Below are 16,564 nucleotides of genomic sequence, written 5' to 3' on the forward strand. Positions count from 1 at the left end.
AAGGATCACGCGCTCAGATCAACGCCTTCCCTCTCTACCCGTGAAAACTAAAAAACTTGCCGTCTCATCTCATGTCTTCTCCTTGCCGCTTGGCACAATGGCACTGTTCTCTTTCTGGCACACTAGATTTCAATTCACTGCTGGTGCTCTGGTTTGGACAGATAGCAATCTGCTGCAAATCCGTGCCTCGAAATCAATCCATGATTTGATGAACAGCAGCTTGTCCAATCCAGAGCTTTTATTATTAGTCAACTTTGTTGTTCATCTTATGTAGCTTAGTTCTAACGGAGGTAGAATATCTATTTCCATCTCTTAATTTAGGAAATTGATAAACAGAAAGTGTAAAGTATCATTCGTTGCAAATATTACCTTGTAAATCATTCACAGTCCATTTCATCACACTCCATCCTTGCAAATATCACCTTAGTGCGTGGCCCCAATGCTTCAACCTCAAGCCAAGCCAGTAACACTCATCATGATTCATCACTGCCGTCTGTCGTTTGAGCTGGAGAAAAATAAGCTGCATATGGCAGTGAACGCTGATCATTATGATCGATATGGAGAATACCATTGGGAGGAACTGCACTAAGATATAATCGATCGTGTATGCTCTCTTCACTCGATGATCCTCCACAAACATACAATTCTGGGGCTTTCACGTAAACCACCAAGAGATGTAATTTATTAAATGCTGGTGGTCCAAATTTTTGGCGTGTAATTAAGAGAAAAACAACACTACTAGAGCGAGGGAGCTCACAGGTCCACCTACAGCCGACCTTTGCAATTAATAAATCCCTGTCCTACACACTTCCCTTCCACCGTTGGGATGAGAATGTCGAGGGTTGAACCAGAGTTTATGATCAAAATGCTAGCTTCAAATAGGAAATACAGGTAGCTGCCGGAGCCTCTGAAGGAGAAAATGGAAGAAGATAAATTGAGGACGATCGACTGCTTGAGAGGGAGGCTGTTGGCCGAGAGAGTGGCTTCAAAGGCTGCTAAGGAGGAAGCAGATAAGTTAGCCAAGAGGGCAAGTGCTATCTGACTCTATCTTTTGATTTATTTTTTCTTCTTTTCCCTTATACATCTTCAAGTTTCTGCAGTTGCAAGAGCTGGAGGGGAAGCTTGCTGAAGAGATCAAATGCAGAGACAGAGCTGAAAGGAAGCTCAAGAAAGCTATAAAGAAATTGGAATCCAGCAGTGCATTAGGCGGCAATCGGCAAATGGAAATGCCTCTGAGTTCTGTCAGTTCTTCGTCCTCGCAATGCTTTTCTGTGGCTCGAAGTGGTCTGCAAGATGTCGAAATGAGGCCTTGTTCTTTGGGGTCAGAGGATCTTATCAAAGGCGATGATGCCTCTGGGAGTTCAATGGGGGAATCAGCTCATCGAGTGGTTTCTCAAGATGACAATAAGTTGGCACTTGTTCCAGTAGGAGAGCAGCTGGTTGATACTAAGGATAACGTGCAGCGGGTTCTTTTGGCACTAAGAAATGCCAAAGAGCAATTGATTCAGTCAATAAGGATGAGGGCTGATATATATCCTTCAACGGATTACTTTGCTTATCAGAGAATTAAACTGCCATAGTTCAACTGTCTTCTGCCAGATTTCCTATTAAATTTGAGTAAAAAGAAGATATATTATTCTTATTATTATTAGATAATTAGTGTAGATTAAATTGATTAATCTACTGGCCGCGGACGAATTCAAGTAACATTGCAAATCAACGATCCTCGTGCCGCACTTACGTCCAGTGACAGGCCTCCACCTCACCGATCCGCGTCTATCGAATTTTAATCAAATCCGTCCGCTCATCTCAACGCGATCAACGGACGTAGTCACCTCAAATCCGTTCCGAAGTCATCTAAACTCGTCTCGGCCACTATAAAACCATCACCTGGTCGGGTCCCTTCCATCCCATCGAGTTCGAGGCTCCCAGGTGTCTTGCCTTCAGGTTAGATTTCGCCCTCCGATTAATCGATCGTTGGACTGTGAATCTTTTTATCTGATATTCAATCCGTCTCATGTTAATTTCTTGGTTTGTTTTAGGATTTGTTGTGATTCTTGATTCGTCGGAGGCGAGGCGATGTCGGGGCGTGGAAAGGGCGGCAAGGGTTTGGGCAAGGGCGGGGCGAAGCGCCACCGCAAGGTGCTCCGTGACAATATCCAGGGTATCACCAAGCCGGCGATACGTCGATTGGCAAGAAGGGGAGGCGTAAAGCGCATCAGTGGCCTCATCTACGAGGAGACTCGTGGCGTGCTCAAGATCTTCCTGGAAAACGTCATCCGTGATGCCGTCACCTACACCGAGCACGCGCGCCGGAAGACTGTCACTGCCATGGACGTTGTGTATGCCCTGAAGAGGCAAGGAAGGACCCTATATGGTTTCGGTGGTTAGGGTTTTATCTTTGTCAAAAGTCTTGCTGTCAAGAAAATTGGGGAAACAATTTGTCATCCTGTGTTGAAATTGCGGTATTAGGGTTTTTGTTATAACTATGTGGTGTTTTTGTTGCAATTGCTAAAGGTTTATGAATTGCTGCTGGTTTGCAACATTTCTCCCTCGCGTTCAAGTAATCGGTTGCATTGTTATCGTTGTGGATGCCTTAGCTAAGCTATTGGTGGTATTTACATTTATTTTGAGTGAAATATAGTAGATGATTTGTTTTATTTCGATATGTAGGCTCGCTATTTGGTTTATATCTTGTCCGTATCATTTTGTATATTTGCCTGGGGATTGATTGAGTCGTTGATTGGTACTGCAAGTTTTGTGCAGTGACCTTGTGCATCTCTTTTGGCTTAAGATTGCTAATTGGTACTATGCCCAATTTGATGAACTGGTTTTGTGGCAAGTACTTTAAGTCAGGAACTTGGAAATATTTTACCCTCTATCCCACAATAACTGTTTTTTATAAATGTAGCATTTGTTTATTTATCTTTAGAAATTATGATAAGAACAGTTTTGTGGATGTGGAATATAAAACTGGTGGTTGATCGACTTGGATGAGCATTTCTTTCTTTAGAAAGATGCCTTGACTTGTCCTTGTGGTATGATTAGGCAGGCTTGCTGTCCTTACAAAGGTCTTTGTTCATTCTCCTCTACATTGCTGTCTTATGTTGGTTAATCTGTTCATTTTAGTCTCATGTTTTTATAATCTTTGAAGTTCATTTTTTGTCAAAAAAAAAGAAACTGCATTATTTTTAGCCCTTATGTTTCTTATCTGAGTTTCTTGACTAGTTAGCCTGAGACTTCATGGTTCTTATTTGATTGATTGTGATCACTTTCTGATTCAAGTTGGCAATTAAACTTTTGAACCATGAAATACCAAACTGTGATAAGTTTTTTTGAAGAATGTCTGTACAATTGTAGTGTGCATGTCAAATTTATGCTGCTTCTGTTGGCTAAGTAAATCCACAACATGAATTTGTGCTGGCTAAGGAATCATGAAATTCTAAAATATTGAAGCATAAATTCATGCTGTGGTGTTATGACTATTTAATATTTGTCTGATTATCAGTATTTAACATTGTCTGTTATGCTTCTAGTTTTGATGCACACATGTTTTTATCTCACAAGTCATCTTACATGGAGCCATTTGACACTAAGTCACTATTTTCCTCTTCTTATTTAGCTTTTATTGGTTAGAGAAGTGAATTGTTGAAACCTTGTATCTGTAAACCTGTTTCTTTGGAATGATAAACCATTTTTATTCTCTCTTGTCAATTAGAAGCCTCTGGGAACTCGAGACAAAGGCAGATATAAGGTATTCTCTCTTGTCAATTAGCAGCCTTTCTTATAATCTTAGGCTTTCATGATTGGCATATTTTCAATTTTAAATATAGTCTGGTTTCTGAAGTGAGATTTTTCATTTGTTTAGATCTAGAGCTTGCTTGTTGATTGATATACGATCCTAGTTGATAGAACACAGTTTTCAAATTCATGTTTGTAGTCATGATTTCAGAGCTTAGTTATCATAGTTCGGGTTATCTGATTGAAATGGAATGTTTGTATGTTGAATTAAATTAATCTTCAGGGAAACTTGATTGAAACCTGTATGTTTCTTTTTCTATTCCTTTTTTTGTGTTAATTTCATTAACTTAGTATTTGTACTGTTGTTCGTTTAAGAGGAAAGATGGAAACTTCGAACTGTCTAGGTGGTCCATTAACTAAAGAAATTTATGACAAAGAAACTCATGCAAATTACATAAATTCTCAAACGACTAATGTTGTAAGAGAACCCCTTACTAACTTTGCTCAATGTCTTCTGACGGTGCAATATATCGGCCGATATGATATGCTGATAAGAGAAGGCGACACGGCAAGTTTGTTAAGTCAAATTTCTGATTCGTCCAAGTCAAAATCAAGACCACGTAACAAATCGTGTCTTCGAAGCCGCGTGTTCGAGAGAGTTGGGGCCCGTCACGCTCCCGCCCGTCCGTTCATTTCTTCATCCTTCTTCTCGACGATCTCCGCCTCCCTCACCGGCGCTTCCTCCTCCTCCATGGGCTACGCATAGGGTTAGGGTTCCCCCTCATTCTGTGCCACTTTGACCCTACTTCTTCCACCACCCATGTCCTCCGGCTCCGTCCTCGTCATGCCCTGGTGGAAGAGCAACATCAGCGCCGACAATCTCATCTCCTCCTCCCCTTCCTCTGCCTCATCGTCTTCCTCGGCTACCTCCTCTGCGCCGAGAAAGGGTCGATTGAAGGACTTAAGCTTCTTTCCTTGGATCCGACGTGACGAGCATCCTCGGCTCACCCGCCAGCGCAAGCTCCGCCACCTCACCGACCTCGAAATCGAGGCCTTGTCCCTCGAGGATCCCTCGTTCGCATTCTCGAGTTCCACACCGGTCTCGCGCGCCGGGAGCAAAGGAGATGCCTTCCCCTCCCGATCTGCGTCCTCGCCCATGCTGTTGCCGCGCCCGCTCCCCCTTCCTGCCGTCTTGGTGCATCGAGATTCGGCGTCGGACCGGGGGTTGGGATCCTCTTCGGTGATTTCCGTAGGACATCCTCTTCCTTCGCCGTTGGAGACTTTGGGCAGGGCGGAAGGGGATCAAGGGAATGGCACTGTCGCCGAGCCCTTGGCCCTTGAATCTGTTGCTGGAAGGTATGAATTTTTGTTGTTGTTGTTGTTGAGTGTAAATATCTGCGCTCGACACGTGTGTTGTGAGATCCTTGGGGCTCATTTTTGTCTCTTTACCCTGCATATTATTTATGTTTGTATGGAATCTTGGTTTCTTTTCTTTATAGTCCTGATGGTTTACCATGGAAAACATTTATGTGATTTTTTTTTGACAAAATTGAGGTTCTTAACATTGACATTAGATGGAATCTTGCTTCACATGATTCCTTCTTTCTTTTGGTCTAATATTTTAGCATACACCCAGGTCTTTCAATAACTGCCAGGTGCTTTGTGTATAGTTAGCGTAACTTTTTTTCCAGTTTCACTATTTTTCTGTAATAGCTTTGACGTTATGATTGTGAGTATTAGCATATCATCACTGCAGTGGTGTCTTTATGAGAAGACTTGACTGGGAAATTATTTTAGTGTGAGCATATAATTATATTAATTTGGTATTAGAACAAGAGCTTCATTATTCATTTTGGTGTACAGCAGGATGAGCTTGAAACAAAAGTAGATTTACCAGTTCTTTATATTATTTAAACTCCCTTTTTTTTTTTAAAAAAAAAAATTATTTAAAACCCAAGTCTTGAAAGGGAAAGATCACCAAATGGAATCTCCCTTTCTATGATTTTCAACAAAACTAAATCCATCTTTAATGGAACTTTTTAATGCATATATGCCCAGTTTTACTTAATGTTTGAAGATAAATCACACTATAATTGCATTTAGAAATCCATCTTACTGGTTTCCCGTCTTTTTAGAGCCAGATAAAATTACCAAGTTTTCTCTACCAAAATATCATTCTATCTCAACAATTTAATGTTCCCATTGACTCCTTGCCTCTCCTAATTAACACTAATATTGGTTTTAGAGGGCTTGTCTTGTTGCTAAAAATCATTCAAGCAGTAGGTTGTTGTTTAGGTTAAGGATTACGGTCTCATCTGCATTGTAATGGTTGTGAACAATTGCAACTATGATTATTGTTAATTAGCCCTACAGGCATGTTGCTGGGATGTAGGGAAAAAAAGGAAACTTCAAAGAAATAAGAAATCCAAAAAGAGTGCAAAAATTAAAATCTTAAAGGTCTTAAGTACTCTTGAGGTTATTCATCATCCAACATTTCTGTAGCAGTTGTATTTGACATACATTGATGCTAACCGAAAAATATTTGGGCATTCTGTTCATTTTATTTCACTGCTTGTAGTTATTGCTACTCTTTTAGGCTACAATTTTATATGATCTTTGACAGCATATGGTTGGTAAGAAATATTTTCATTGCTACATTGCTTAGTTCTTTTGATTTTAATACCAAAGAAATGTTGTTGAATTGCATTTATTACACTCCAGTAAGTTAGCTTACCAGACTAATCTCCAGAGTAGACAACATGTTGACAAGCCATCAAATCAGACAACAATTAGTTACCGTAGGAAAGTATTGCAAGATCCAAATTCTTCTGGAACTATGAACTTTAAATTGAAGATTCCTGCTAATACTGTTGCAATTGGTGATTTTTCAAGCCCTATTGCTACTCCTGTACTCAGCCCTAGGAGATTGAGTAGTGCAGACTATTTGGTTTCTGGCAATGGCAGTACGGTGACAGTTTCAGCACCAGAGGTCTCTACCATGGGTCTGGTGACAGTTTCTTCTTCACAGACTTCACCTGATAAGATGATTCATAGTCCCGAAAACTTTCCATTTTCTACTCCAAATATTCAAAGTAATACTTCAAAATCTAGAAATCCTAGTGGGCCTTCTTCACCCTTGCACACAAAGAAGTTCCCAGAGAACTCAAATACAAGATACGACGGTGGTGGTAATGTAGAAGTGCACCCGCTTCCTCTTCCTCCTGGGGCATCACCTGCTTCTCAACCAACTTTTTCTCATCAGAGTGCCGCAAAAGCAGAGTTGTCGCACAAGACTAATCAATGGCAGAAAGGAAAACTACTTGGAAGTGGAACATTTGGCAATGTTTATGAAGCCACTAACAGGTAAAAACATTTATAATCTTCAATAGGTGGTATTTAGTTCCTTTTCTTTTTTCCTTTCCTTATAATTTATACACTTTGACAGACACACTGGTGCTTTATGTGCAATGAAAGAAGTTAATATAATTCCTGATGATCCCAAATCAGCTGAATGCTTGAAGCAGTTAGAGCAGGTTAGTTCTCAATATCATAGTTAGTTAATATATTTACTTAGATTATTTTGCAAGCCATATTACCTTCTCATTGGGTTTTTTCCACCTCGGTACAAAGTTAGCCAAATGCATAGACATTAATGGTTTAGTATCAACCTCTGTCATCTTCCCTAATCAGCTTATACTTTCAATTTCTGATGTCACTTGGTTGATATTTGCTTATTTGTACTTTAGCTAATTTTGATTAACTTTTGTTCACTTTTCTGCAGGAGATAAAGTTTCTTAGTCAATTTAAGCACCCTAATATTGTTCAATACTATGGGACGGAAACAGTGAGCTTTGTTTGTGGTTATCCTGAATCTTTCATCTTTGCTCTATCACATCTTTATTTAGGATTTCAGTTTTGAATATGCAGATCAAGGATCACCTGTACATTTATTTAGAGTATGTCCACCCTGGATCAATTAATAAGTATGTTCGTCAGTATTGTGGAGCTATGACAGAATCAGTGGTGCAAAATTTCACCCGTCATATATTGAATGGGCTGATTTACTTGCATAGTAAAAACATCATGCACAGGTCAGTGTTCTGATGCTAGTGAATCTCATTGCATATGTTTGGCTGTTCCTTTAGCTATCATGGGTGAACTTTGTTCCCCCTTAATTGCTTTCAAAAAATAAATTTTTTGCTATTCTGCCCAGAGATTGTATGGCAACTCACTAGTTAGAATTAGTTAATTTAAATGTTGTCAGAAAAGAAATAAACTATATTCTAAATGTTGTCCAATTTTGCATATTCTTTAGGTTCTTATGGTTGATTTTTTTTTTCTGTGTTTTTTTTTTCATGATGCTTTGTTGCCATGATCATTGAAACTATTCTAATATATTCACTTATTTCTTTTTACCTTCTCAATGAACATGATAAAAAAAAAAGGCAGCCCGGTGCACGAAGTTCCCGCCATGCGGGGTCCCGGGGAAGGATCCATTATACGCAGTCTTACCATGTTTTTTGCAAGAGGCTGTTTCCAGGATTCGAACCCGTGACCTTTTGATCACATGGCAACAACTTTACCGTTGCGCCAAGGCTCCCCTTCTTCTCAATGAACATGATATATGTTGAAAATTGATGCTCAAAAATACATGTTGGATTTATCTCAAGGAGTTTATTCAGGCAATGAGTTAGATTCTTCAGTAAGTTCTGATGGATTGAATTAAATGGAGGTCAATTTCGTTGAGAGCAGTGGCAATCTGATACAGAGAAAATAAGATTAAGGAGAATGATTTTCATGTTATAATTCAATTCCTGGACTTGCCAAAGGAGTGTCTGCAATTTTTTTCCATTGCAAGGATCTTGGAGTTGAATTAGCATGTAACATAGAATGAGGCCAGTGAAAAGGATGTAGATTATAATTTATATTATTCCTTGGAAAGCTGTATGATATGGGTATCAGTCTATTAGAGGCACTGATTGTGGTGAAACTACATGCAGCAGGGATTCCTTGTAAATTTGGTTTAGAGGTACAAGATTAATAAGGGATAGTGATGTGGCTTGAACTAAATAGGTTAGACATGATGAGAAATATCTCGGAACCAATATTCTCTGTGATGATTTTTCTTAACTAAACATCTTTTTTACCATGATGCAGTGTTTTTATAGCTAATTATTCTAACCTTAAAAAAAGTCAATCTTCAGGTGCAATAATTAATAATGAAACTATAAAACATTCTCAATGATCATTTACTGCATCCCAAAGATTGGTACTTAGTGAGACAATCCAAAGAATCAAAACTTTATCAAAGCCTTATCAGAAAATCTGAATATGAAATCTTTGGCAATAATGGATCTGTTTACATGTGATCCTTTTGTGCTGCAGATTCTATTTGTGCAGTTAACATGGCAGGTTGTACGCATGCCTTTTGTTATGTTTCACATGCTCTTTCTCCTATATCTATGTTGCGCTTTGGTTAGATCTTGTAACTAAAACAGGTTAGTTTCCTTAGTCCATTTTCTCATGGGTCCCACCTCATTTTCCTTCAAAACCAAAATCATATCCTAAAAGAAAACATGTAACATTATAGACTCCCTTTTATTCACCAAAGGCCAGAAGATTAATCCTATATGTTTTCTTGCCTATGTCTATCATGATCGTTATTCATTGGAATGATAAATTGCCTGTGGGGGTCTAATTTCTTAGTGGTTCTATTGCTTATCATTAACGATTTTCTGGGACTCGCTTTTTGGTCATCTATTCTTTCATTTTGAAGAGAGAAGTTGCATATACTGTTGCAACCTTGTGTACGATTTAATGATGGACACCTTTATCCCAATCAAATGCTAACCACTATACTATATATATCAGAGGCATATTGTCTGAATTTTTTTTCTGAAATATTTCATCTGTTATGATTTTAACAGAATGCATGCAAAAGGAGAATTTGAAATTTCTATTGCCAATAAGGTGTAAAGAACAGAAAGCCACTATATGCTCTTTTTTTGCCTGAAGACAGCCAGTTCTTGATGGTTTTTGTATTTCAATTTATGAATACAAATTATATTTCTGGAATCTTCTATATGCCACTAGTAACTTTGCACTTCGTTAATGTAGGCCATGTTTATTCATAGAAAGAATGCATTGTTTAGACACATATGTAACTTTAATCGCTAGTTCATTCCTACAGAGATATCAAAGGGGCAAATTTGCTGGTTGATGTGAATGGCGTTGTAAAGCTTGCTGATTTTGGGATGGCAAAACATGTAAGCTTACCTTTATGGGTATAATTGAGCTTTAATTTGTACACCAAGAATTATAATTCTTTCTAAGATGTGTTTTATACTATAGAATCTGCATTGTGTGTGCTTTGGAGGGTAAATTGTCATGGTATTATCTATGTTTCCTTGTTATTGTTCTAGTTAATAGTCAATATACAACTAGTTGGTTTTGTTAGAGGTAACACTAACAGCAGATATCTGAATAGTTTTTGGGAAAATAAACTTGCTAATTTTCTTTGAATATTCTCTTCTTTATACATATTGATTTTCTGGTTCCCTTGTAAGATTTGTAATGAAAATAATATTAGAAAGAAACTATTTATATTGGTAGTGGTCAAATAAAAAAAGATTTAACCAACTAATGAGTTGCCAGTGTGCCACATTGACTAACATTAGTAATTTGATTTTTTTTTCTTCTTTTTCCCTTTAATCAGTTAAGTGGAGCAGCACCTACTTGTTCATTGAAAGGTTCACCTTTTTGGATAGCTCCGGAGGTATATCTTTTTCTTCTTGTTTTTTCCTCAAGCAGAATTCATTTTTTGCTTCTCCTTAGTAGTTTCATTTTCTCTTGTATAAATTCTTTCAATTGGTCACTTTATTGAAGAATTATCTGTTTTTTTTTTTGCTGACATAAAATAAGTTGTTTGACTCTAGAAAAGCAGTGTACTCTGTCAAAATCTATAGCATGACTAACATGATTTGCTTCCATCGTCATAGGCCTCGTTCTCTTCTCTTAAGGTTTCACCTTTGACATGTTTGTATAGCTAAATAGGATAAGTACTTAATGATATGTTTAGCAATATTTGGTCAAAGCTCCTGAACTTTGTAATTTGAGGCAAAAGCATTGTATCTGAATTGGCTTATGATGGTGGGCCTAGTAGAAACATTTATACCTTTCTGGTTGGCCTACTGTTGGAGCAAAAATACTTGTGCAGATGAACTGCTGTAAGGCATTAACTTCCATCTTATGCAGCAGTATCACTAGCAGAAGCAACAGCGTGGATAGCACAGGTATTCTGCTCGAAGGAGAGAGGATGCCATTTCCAGATGCACTCCAAATATTCTACGAATAAATCTAGGTTTTCTTTTGTATTTAGAAGCCAGTTTAGTTGAAGCGTATGATTCTATATCATGCAGAAGCTTGCAGAAATAGTAGCTCCTCACCTAATTTATTTAATATTCACTTGGCAGCATGTAAATCCAAACCTCGGAGATTGTTTTTCTGTAAACTCAGTGTGTTTGTATTTTAAAAATTAAAGTAGTTTGTCACATACGTAACTCTTCTGAACACTGAACCTGTTTTTTGTTGCAGATGTTGCAGGCTACTTTTAACAAAGAAATTGGATATGATCTTGCTGTTGACATTTGGAGTTTGGGTTGTACCATCATTGAGATGTTCACAGGGAAACACCCATGGAGTGATCTAGAAGGGGTGTGTATGCTTCTGATTTCATCGTGTTGGGATCTGTGGCATTATTGTAGATGCTGCTAATATCTAGCTTAATATAGTTGCATTCTTTTTCCCAATTCCCTGATTAGTAAAGAAACAACCCTGATTTAGCTTATTGGTCTAGTACTTGGTTTCTAGCAAAGGATTTAATTAAAAGGATCAGATGGATAAAATACGGACAAGGGATAAAAAGATAACTATAGGACCATAACAAGATATGTGATCTCATCGGTGGAATATATTAATAGGTTAAATTATTTTAAAACTTAATTATTTGTTTATGAAGTAATTAGCGGATATATCATTTCTTGTCTTATTTTTCGAAGAATAGATCAATGTTGTAGAATTTTAAAAGAGATTTTACCATTTTGTTTGGATCATCTTCTAATTAATGAAATTTTAAATTCTCATATAGATGTTGTTCCCTGTGTGAGATTATTTATTTTTTCTCTGTGAGATTACTTATTCTTCTGTTGCATCAGTCCTGCACTGCACATTTGCTACATATAGGATCTAAGTTCATTTCACTAGGTAACAAAGTTAGTGGTGTTTTCTCGAGTCTGTTTAGACCTCAACCTCAATGCTAAATGTGCTTTGGGATGAAAATGAGGTGTTTATTAACTGCATACTCAAAATTTATTTCCTATTGAACCATCTTTCTAAAGCTACTATGGACAAAGTTATTTCCCAAATGTAACGTCTAAGTTATAAAAAATATGGTATATTATGTTATTGTAAATATCATATTAAATAATTTTTTGAATTGTTAGTAATTACTAATTAGAATAAAACTATAGTTATGTTTGTGTTAATAGAAAATTAAATTAAATATAATTCCTCCTCATCATTGTGGGTTCATCTCTAGATATTGTAAGTGTATGTATGTGCTGCTTTTAGTAGGTAGTAGCTTCTAGATCAAATGCTCTCAGATTCTGTCTCATTTGCTTCCTTCCGGCTTTACTGAACATGTTTTTGATTCTTCGCTTTCTTATCACTATTGCCAAATAGATTAAAACGAAAACAATGAGGTTGCCAGATAGATATCTAAAGTTTAGCTGGTTAAATTTGAAGTGGTACCCTCTATTTTCTTGTAGATGTACTCCTTTTTCCTTAATTGTCGATTAATTTTGTCTGGAATGATTACAGCCCCAAGCAATGTTTAAGGTCCTCTGTAAAGATCCACCAATACCTGAAACCTTGTCCAGTGAGGGCAAGGATTTCCTCCAGCGTTGCTTTCATAGGAATCCTGCAGAGAGGCCAACTGCAAATATGCTGCTTGACCATCCCTTTCTAAGGAATGCCAACCACTACAATATTCACGGTTCTCCCCAGACTTTTGCTGGGATTAAACTCGTGAGTTGCAGATTTCCTTTCTTTTGATGCATAGTTCTAGCTGCAATTTTTTATAATACTCCATTATGTCTATCTTGACAGGCTAATTCTATTAGTTCAAAAGATCAAAGCAAATCCAAAAGTGAACCATGCATGAAAAGGAAACACGTCTCCAATAGGTAAGCTTGTTTGAAGTTGGGAGATTTTGAATTGAATCTTTTTTGTATCATACCGAAAACAACTCTGATTTTACTTGTACTCGCAGCGAGAACAATCATTCTCATCCTGAATTTCCTCAGTTAGCTGCCTCCCTTCTTTCAACTCATTCCGCTGCAAAGGTTTTCCCTAGTTTGTCCCCTCCTCGATCGAGTTACATTGTGCCAGTTCAATCTGTGTCTTCAGCAAATTCCCAGATTGAAGTGCAATTCAATGCTGGAAATTTTCAATCCCATGCATTGCCCAAACCTTATGGAAAGGAAGACAATAATCAGGTCTGATTAGAGTAGGCTGAGTAGCTATGGACCTGAGGGAGTTAGTATTGTATTTATTATGAGGGATTTCCAGGTCTTAGAATAAATGGAGTTCAATGAGGCTAATATCATTTGAATGACATTAAGATTCTTTAGAAGATTCACAATAACCTCAATGCATTTGTTGAGCTCATGGTATCAGGTAATGACCACATGGTTCTTCTCCCGTTTTTACTCTATCTCCAACCTTGATACACTAGGTTACTCAATCACTGATGGATCAGCACCATGTAGTGTTGATCTCCATATTGTAGTTGTACATCCAGTAAACGGATGATAGTATATCTAATGTGTTTCCATCTACGATAGGAATAAAGGTCAAATGTAGATGAAAACCTCACATATTGTATATCATCAGTGTATCTGTTGTCAACCAGTTATAGTTGTGAAGTGAAAGTTCATTTAGAAAATTGTGTCAATATATTTTTTTTTGTAAAATGTTGACACGTCTACGTTTGCTACAAATGCTTTGTTGGTTTATTTGTTATTTGCAGCTAACACAAAAACAAAAAGGCCAACAATATTCAAACAGACATGTTTATTTATCCACTCTTCTTCGATTTGATATTTCACCCCATGTACAATTGAATACAAATCCCATTGAGAGAAGTAAGTCATTTACATACTAACGGGCAATATGCTTATGAAAAGGGGAACAACATAACCAATTAATCACTGATTTTGCTTGATGTTATATACCGATATGATCAAGTCTCTGCAAGTGTTAGCTTATATATCACTCTTTAACATGCTTGGAGTCTCCCATTTATTTCTCTTGCAGTGGAGAAATCTTTAGATCAAGTCCTATGTTGACCCCATTGTAAGCTATTGGAGCATACATCCATAGCTCATCCGAGCTCAAGAGCTGCAATATGATCATACTTGGCGGTAAGAGAAGGGATAGTTGAAGTGTTAACTCATAATTTTGAGAAGCATGTTCTTCTAGTTGTTAGTTTTGGTTCTACTTACTTTGATTTGTAGCTGCAAAAACTTCACATAGTCGACAGCTTCCTCCAACATTGTGCTAATGTCAACCTGTTAGATCACATCATTTAGATTACCAGTTTTACTTTCATCGATATATATTTTTTTATATATAGTTGGAAATCAGTCATCTGAAGCTTACTTTAGTTCCATTAGGAACCAGGCTTTGTAAGATTTTCAGTCTCTCATTGATTCTTTCCCTCCTTTTCTGTACACAAGATACAGAAATTGGCATTAGAACATGCCCCAAATAATATCGATAGGTGCATCAGGAGAAAATGTTACCCTCGCATATATACTCTGGGGATTACTTGATGGTTCTTCTTGATCCTCTGTGATATAGCTGCAGGAGTTGATAGAATTATCGGTCTTATCGCCGCCTTCCTGAACAAAATTCATAGTCCTCTTCTGGCCTCTCTTGGAAGTTACACTCCTTTTCACCTGCATTTTTGTACTTACATTCGGAGAAACTTGAGCCTTGCCTGACCTCTCTGACGAGATATCAACCATGTGTTTTCTCGTAGTCTTTGGCATTTGATCACCAAGAGGAACAGGAACAATCTGTGGTAGATTCACGCAGGAGAACTCCTCGATCTCATTGCTACTGGCATCAGCATTAATGAAATGAGCCAAATCTTCAAATGCAGAGGTAGAAGAAATTGCCGGCTCAGGAATTTGGCATCCCTCCATGGAACAATCCATGGAAGGCATCGCAGGAATTGCATCTGATTCATTCAGACAACTATAGCCATCGTAGCCAAATTGAGGAGCAAAGAAACCTCCATCTGACCAAGGCACAAGTGGCAGCCTAAAGCTCGGGTCATGCCGATGATCTTGCTCGAAGAGCTTCTCCACTATTTCAGGCACCTCCTCTCCATACGATCCCTCCATTTCCATCGACCTGAGAGATGAGTAGTTTGTGCTGGGGGAGAATGTGGTTCCGGCATTTATACAAGTAGGTGAAGGGCATGCTACAATTGAGGTGGAGATTGACCTAATGAAGAATTTTGTTACTAATTCGATGATTAGGGAAGTCACAAATGAGTGGAAAATGAAGGATTAAGGATGAGGGTTCTTTGAATGGAGTTAGGTGCAGGTTTTGTTTATATATTATAATAGAGATGTAAGACAAGAAAGAGGTGAGCATGATCATGGGGAGAGGGATAGATTCCGAGAGCTGGAATGTGTGAGTTTTTGCTCATCCTAATTATCAACAGCTATGGTATGATTTTCTCTTCTCCTTCTCTCTTTTTTTAATTTTTCTTTTCATCTAGGATTTGGATCAATAATTTTCAGTGATTTACGGATTATAACATGAATACTTCAGTCACATTGATCATTTATCTCTCAACACTTGCTAATATTATATTATAGTAAGACTTTGATTTTGATCAACATTTGATAATATTATGGTGTAGACAACATCATAAACGGTTTATTTTTATCATTACTAGTTAATATTGTATTGTAATAGCAATAAGATAATAGCTACTACAATTATGTAATTACAGTAATTATGAAATCTATTATTATTATTATTATTATTATAATAGCATTAATAAAAAAGTAAGAATAATTTTAAAAAGTAAAATATATTTTAATAATAAATAAAAAAAACATCTGTTTTTGCTCATGTTCTTTTAAAAGGGATTATTTTATAAAAATCACAGCTGCAAGGTCTTGTTACTGGAACTTTTTCAGCCAAGCGTATTTGTATTAAATTTTTTTTTTAAAAAAAATTAGTTCAAGAAATCCGCGGAACGTGGCATGGAACCCACACTACATCCACAGATAAATATTCCGGTCGAGTCAAACCACGATATCGATTCCCTTGTTTACTTGGGAGGGTGGATTTACGGCTCAGCGACCATTAAAGGCTCGGTGTATCTGGTGTAGAAAATACATGTACCAGTACTTTGATATTCAAATTTTAATGAAAATTCATGTTTGAATGAATCAATTTTAGTGAAAATACTTGTTATATTCCAATAATGTATTTTATTTATTTATACTGTGACGATAATCATCAACTAAATACACGCAAACACATTCACATTCTACTAACATTTGATTTTTTTAATCAAAAAATTTCTTAATTTGCTTTTGGGTGGTAAAAATATTCCAATATTCCTATTTTTTTCCCAAGGTTTTTATCTAAATTTTTACTTGAAAAGGTGCAAAATAATAATCACTATACGAATCGTACATAGAACAAGAAATATATATATTCAAGTAATGTGTATTAT

General features: G+C 37.1%; 4 protein-coding genes across 7 annotated transcripts; 3 read left to right on the top strand and 1 right to left on the bottom strand.

Annotated features, from left to right (window-relative positions):
* Nucleotides 1-615: 615 nt before the first annotated feature.
* Nucleotides 616-1,892, top strand: LOC122050127. Its single transcript, XM_042611102.1, has 2 exons — nt 616-1,027; nt 1,101-1,892. The coding sequence occupies exons 1-2, from the start codon at nt 920-922 to the stop codon at nt 1,578-1,580; spliced, it is 588 nt and encodes a 195-aa protein (XP_042467036.1). The 5' UTR covers nt 616-919; the 3' UTR covers nt 1,581-1,892.
* Nucleotides 1,820-2,545, top strand: LOC122050143 (histone H4). Its single transcript, XM_042611103.1, has 2 exons — nt 1,820-1,947; nt 2,043-2,545. The coding sequence occupies exon 2, from the start codon at nt 2,080-2,082 to the stop codon at nt 2,389-2,391; it is 312 nt and encodes a 103-aa protein (XP_042467037.1). The 5' UTR covers nt 1,820-1,947; nt 2,043-2,079; the 3' UTR covers nt 2,392-2,545.
* Nucleotides 2,546-4,192: 1,647 nt separating this feature from the next.
* LOC122050159 (mitogen-activated protein kinase kinase kinase 5-like) lies at nt 4,193-13,825 on the top strand. 4 transcript variants are annotated; one of them, XM_042611104.1, is made up of 11 exons: nt 4,193-5,097; nt 6,463-7,104; nt 7,187-7,274; nt 7,523-7,585; nt 7,669-7,832; nt 9,932-10,007; nt 10,457-10,516; nt 11,335-11,454; nt 12,619-12,825; nt 12,907-12,983; nt 13,070-13,825. In XM_042611104.1, exons 1-11 carry the CDS (start codon nt 4,562-4,564, stop codon nt 13,299-13,301), a joined length of 2,265 nt encoding a protein of 754 aa, XP_042467038.1. In that variant the 5' UTR covers nt 4,193-4,561; the 3' UTR covers nt 13,302-13,825. The 4 variants fall into 4 exon arrangements, with proteins under 4 accessions (XP_042467038.1, XP_042467039.1, XP_042467042.1 ...); XM_042611105.1 differs by having other exon boundaries at nt 6,496-7,104; XM_042611108.1 differs by having other exon boundaries at nt 4,196-5,097; nt 6,634-7,104.
* On the bottom strand, nt 13,806-15,661 carry LOC122050183 (transcription factor RSL3-like). Its single transcript, XM_042611116.1, has 4 exons — nt 14,604-15,661; nt 14,461-14,526; nt 14,304-14,369; nt 13,806-14,199 (listed from the first exon to the last, which is right to left on the bottom strand). The coding sequence occupies exons 1-4, from the start codon at nt 15,213-15,215 to the stop codon at nt 14,101-14,103; spliced, it is 843 nt and encodes a 280-aa protein (XP_042467050.1). The 5' UTR covers nt 15,216-15,661; the 3' UTR covers nt 13,806-14,100.
* Between the last annotated feature and the right edge of the window lie 903 nt (nt 15,662-16,564).

This window comes from Zingiber officinale, chromosome 1B, assembly GCF_018446385.1.
Source record: "Zingiber officinale cultivar Zhangliang chromosome 1B, Zo_v1.1, whole genome shotgun sequence".
NCBI classification, from domain to species: Eukaryota; Viridiplantae; Streptophyta; class Magnoliopsida; order Zingiberales; family Zingiberaceae; genus Zingiber; species Zingiber officinale.

Coding starts and splice junctions, on each gene's coding strand:
- LOC122050143 (XM_042611103.1), top strand. CDS start 2,080: ATGTCGGGGCGTGGAAAGGGCGGCAAGGGTTTGGGCAAGGGCGGGGCG.
- LOC122050127 (XM_042611102.1), top strand. CDS start 920: ATGGAAGAAGATAAATTGAGGACGATCGACTGCTTGAGAGGGAGGCTG. Junction 1,028..1,100: donor CAGATAAGTTAGCCAAGAGG/GCAAGTGCTATC, acceptor AAGTTTCTGCAG/TTGCAAGAGCTGGAGGGGAA.
- LOC122050183 (XM_042611116.1), bottom strand. CDS start 15,215: ATGGAAATGGAGGGATCGTATGGAGAGGAGGTGCCTGAAATAGTGGAG. Junction 14,370..14,460: donor TGGTTCCTAATGGAACTAAA/GTAAGCTTCAGA, acceptor GTGATCTAACAG/GTTGACATTAGCACAATGTT. Junction 14,200..14,303: donor TTTTGCAGCTACAAATCAAA/GTAAGTAGAACC, acceptor ATCATATTGCAG/CTCTTGAGCTCGGATGAGCT.
- LOC122050159 (XM_042611104.1), top strand. CDS start 4,562: ATGTCCTCCGGCTCCGTCCTCGTCATGCCCTGGTGGAAGAGCAACATC. Junction 5,098..6,462: donor CTTGAATCTGTTGCTGGAAG/GTATGAATTTTT, acceptor ATTACACTCCAG/TAAGTTAGCTTACCAGACTA. Junction 10,517..11,334: donor CTTTTTGGATAGCTCCGGAG/GTATATCTTTTT, acceptor TTTTTGTTGCAG/ATGTTGCAGGCTACTTTTAA.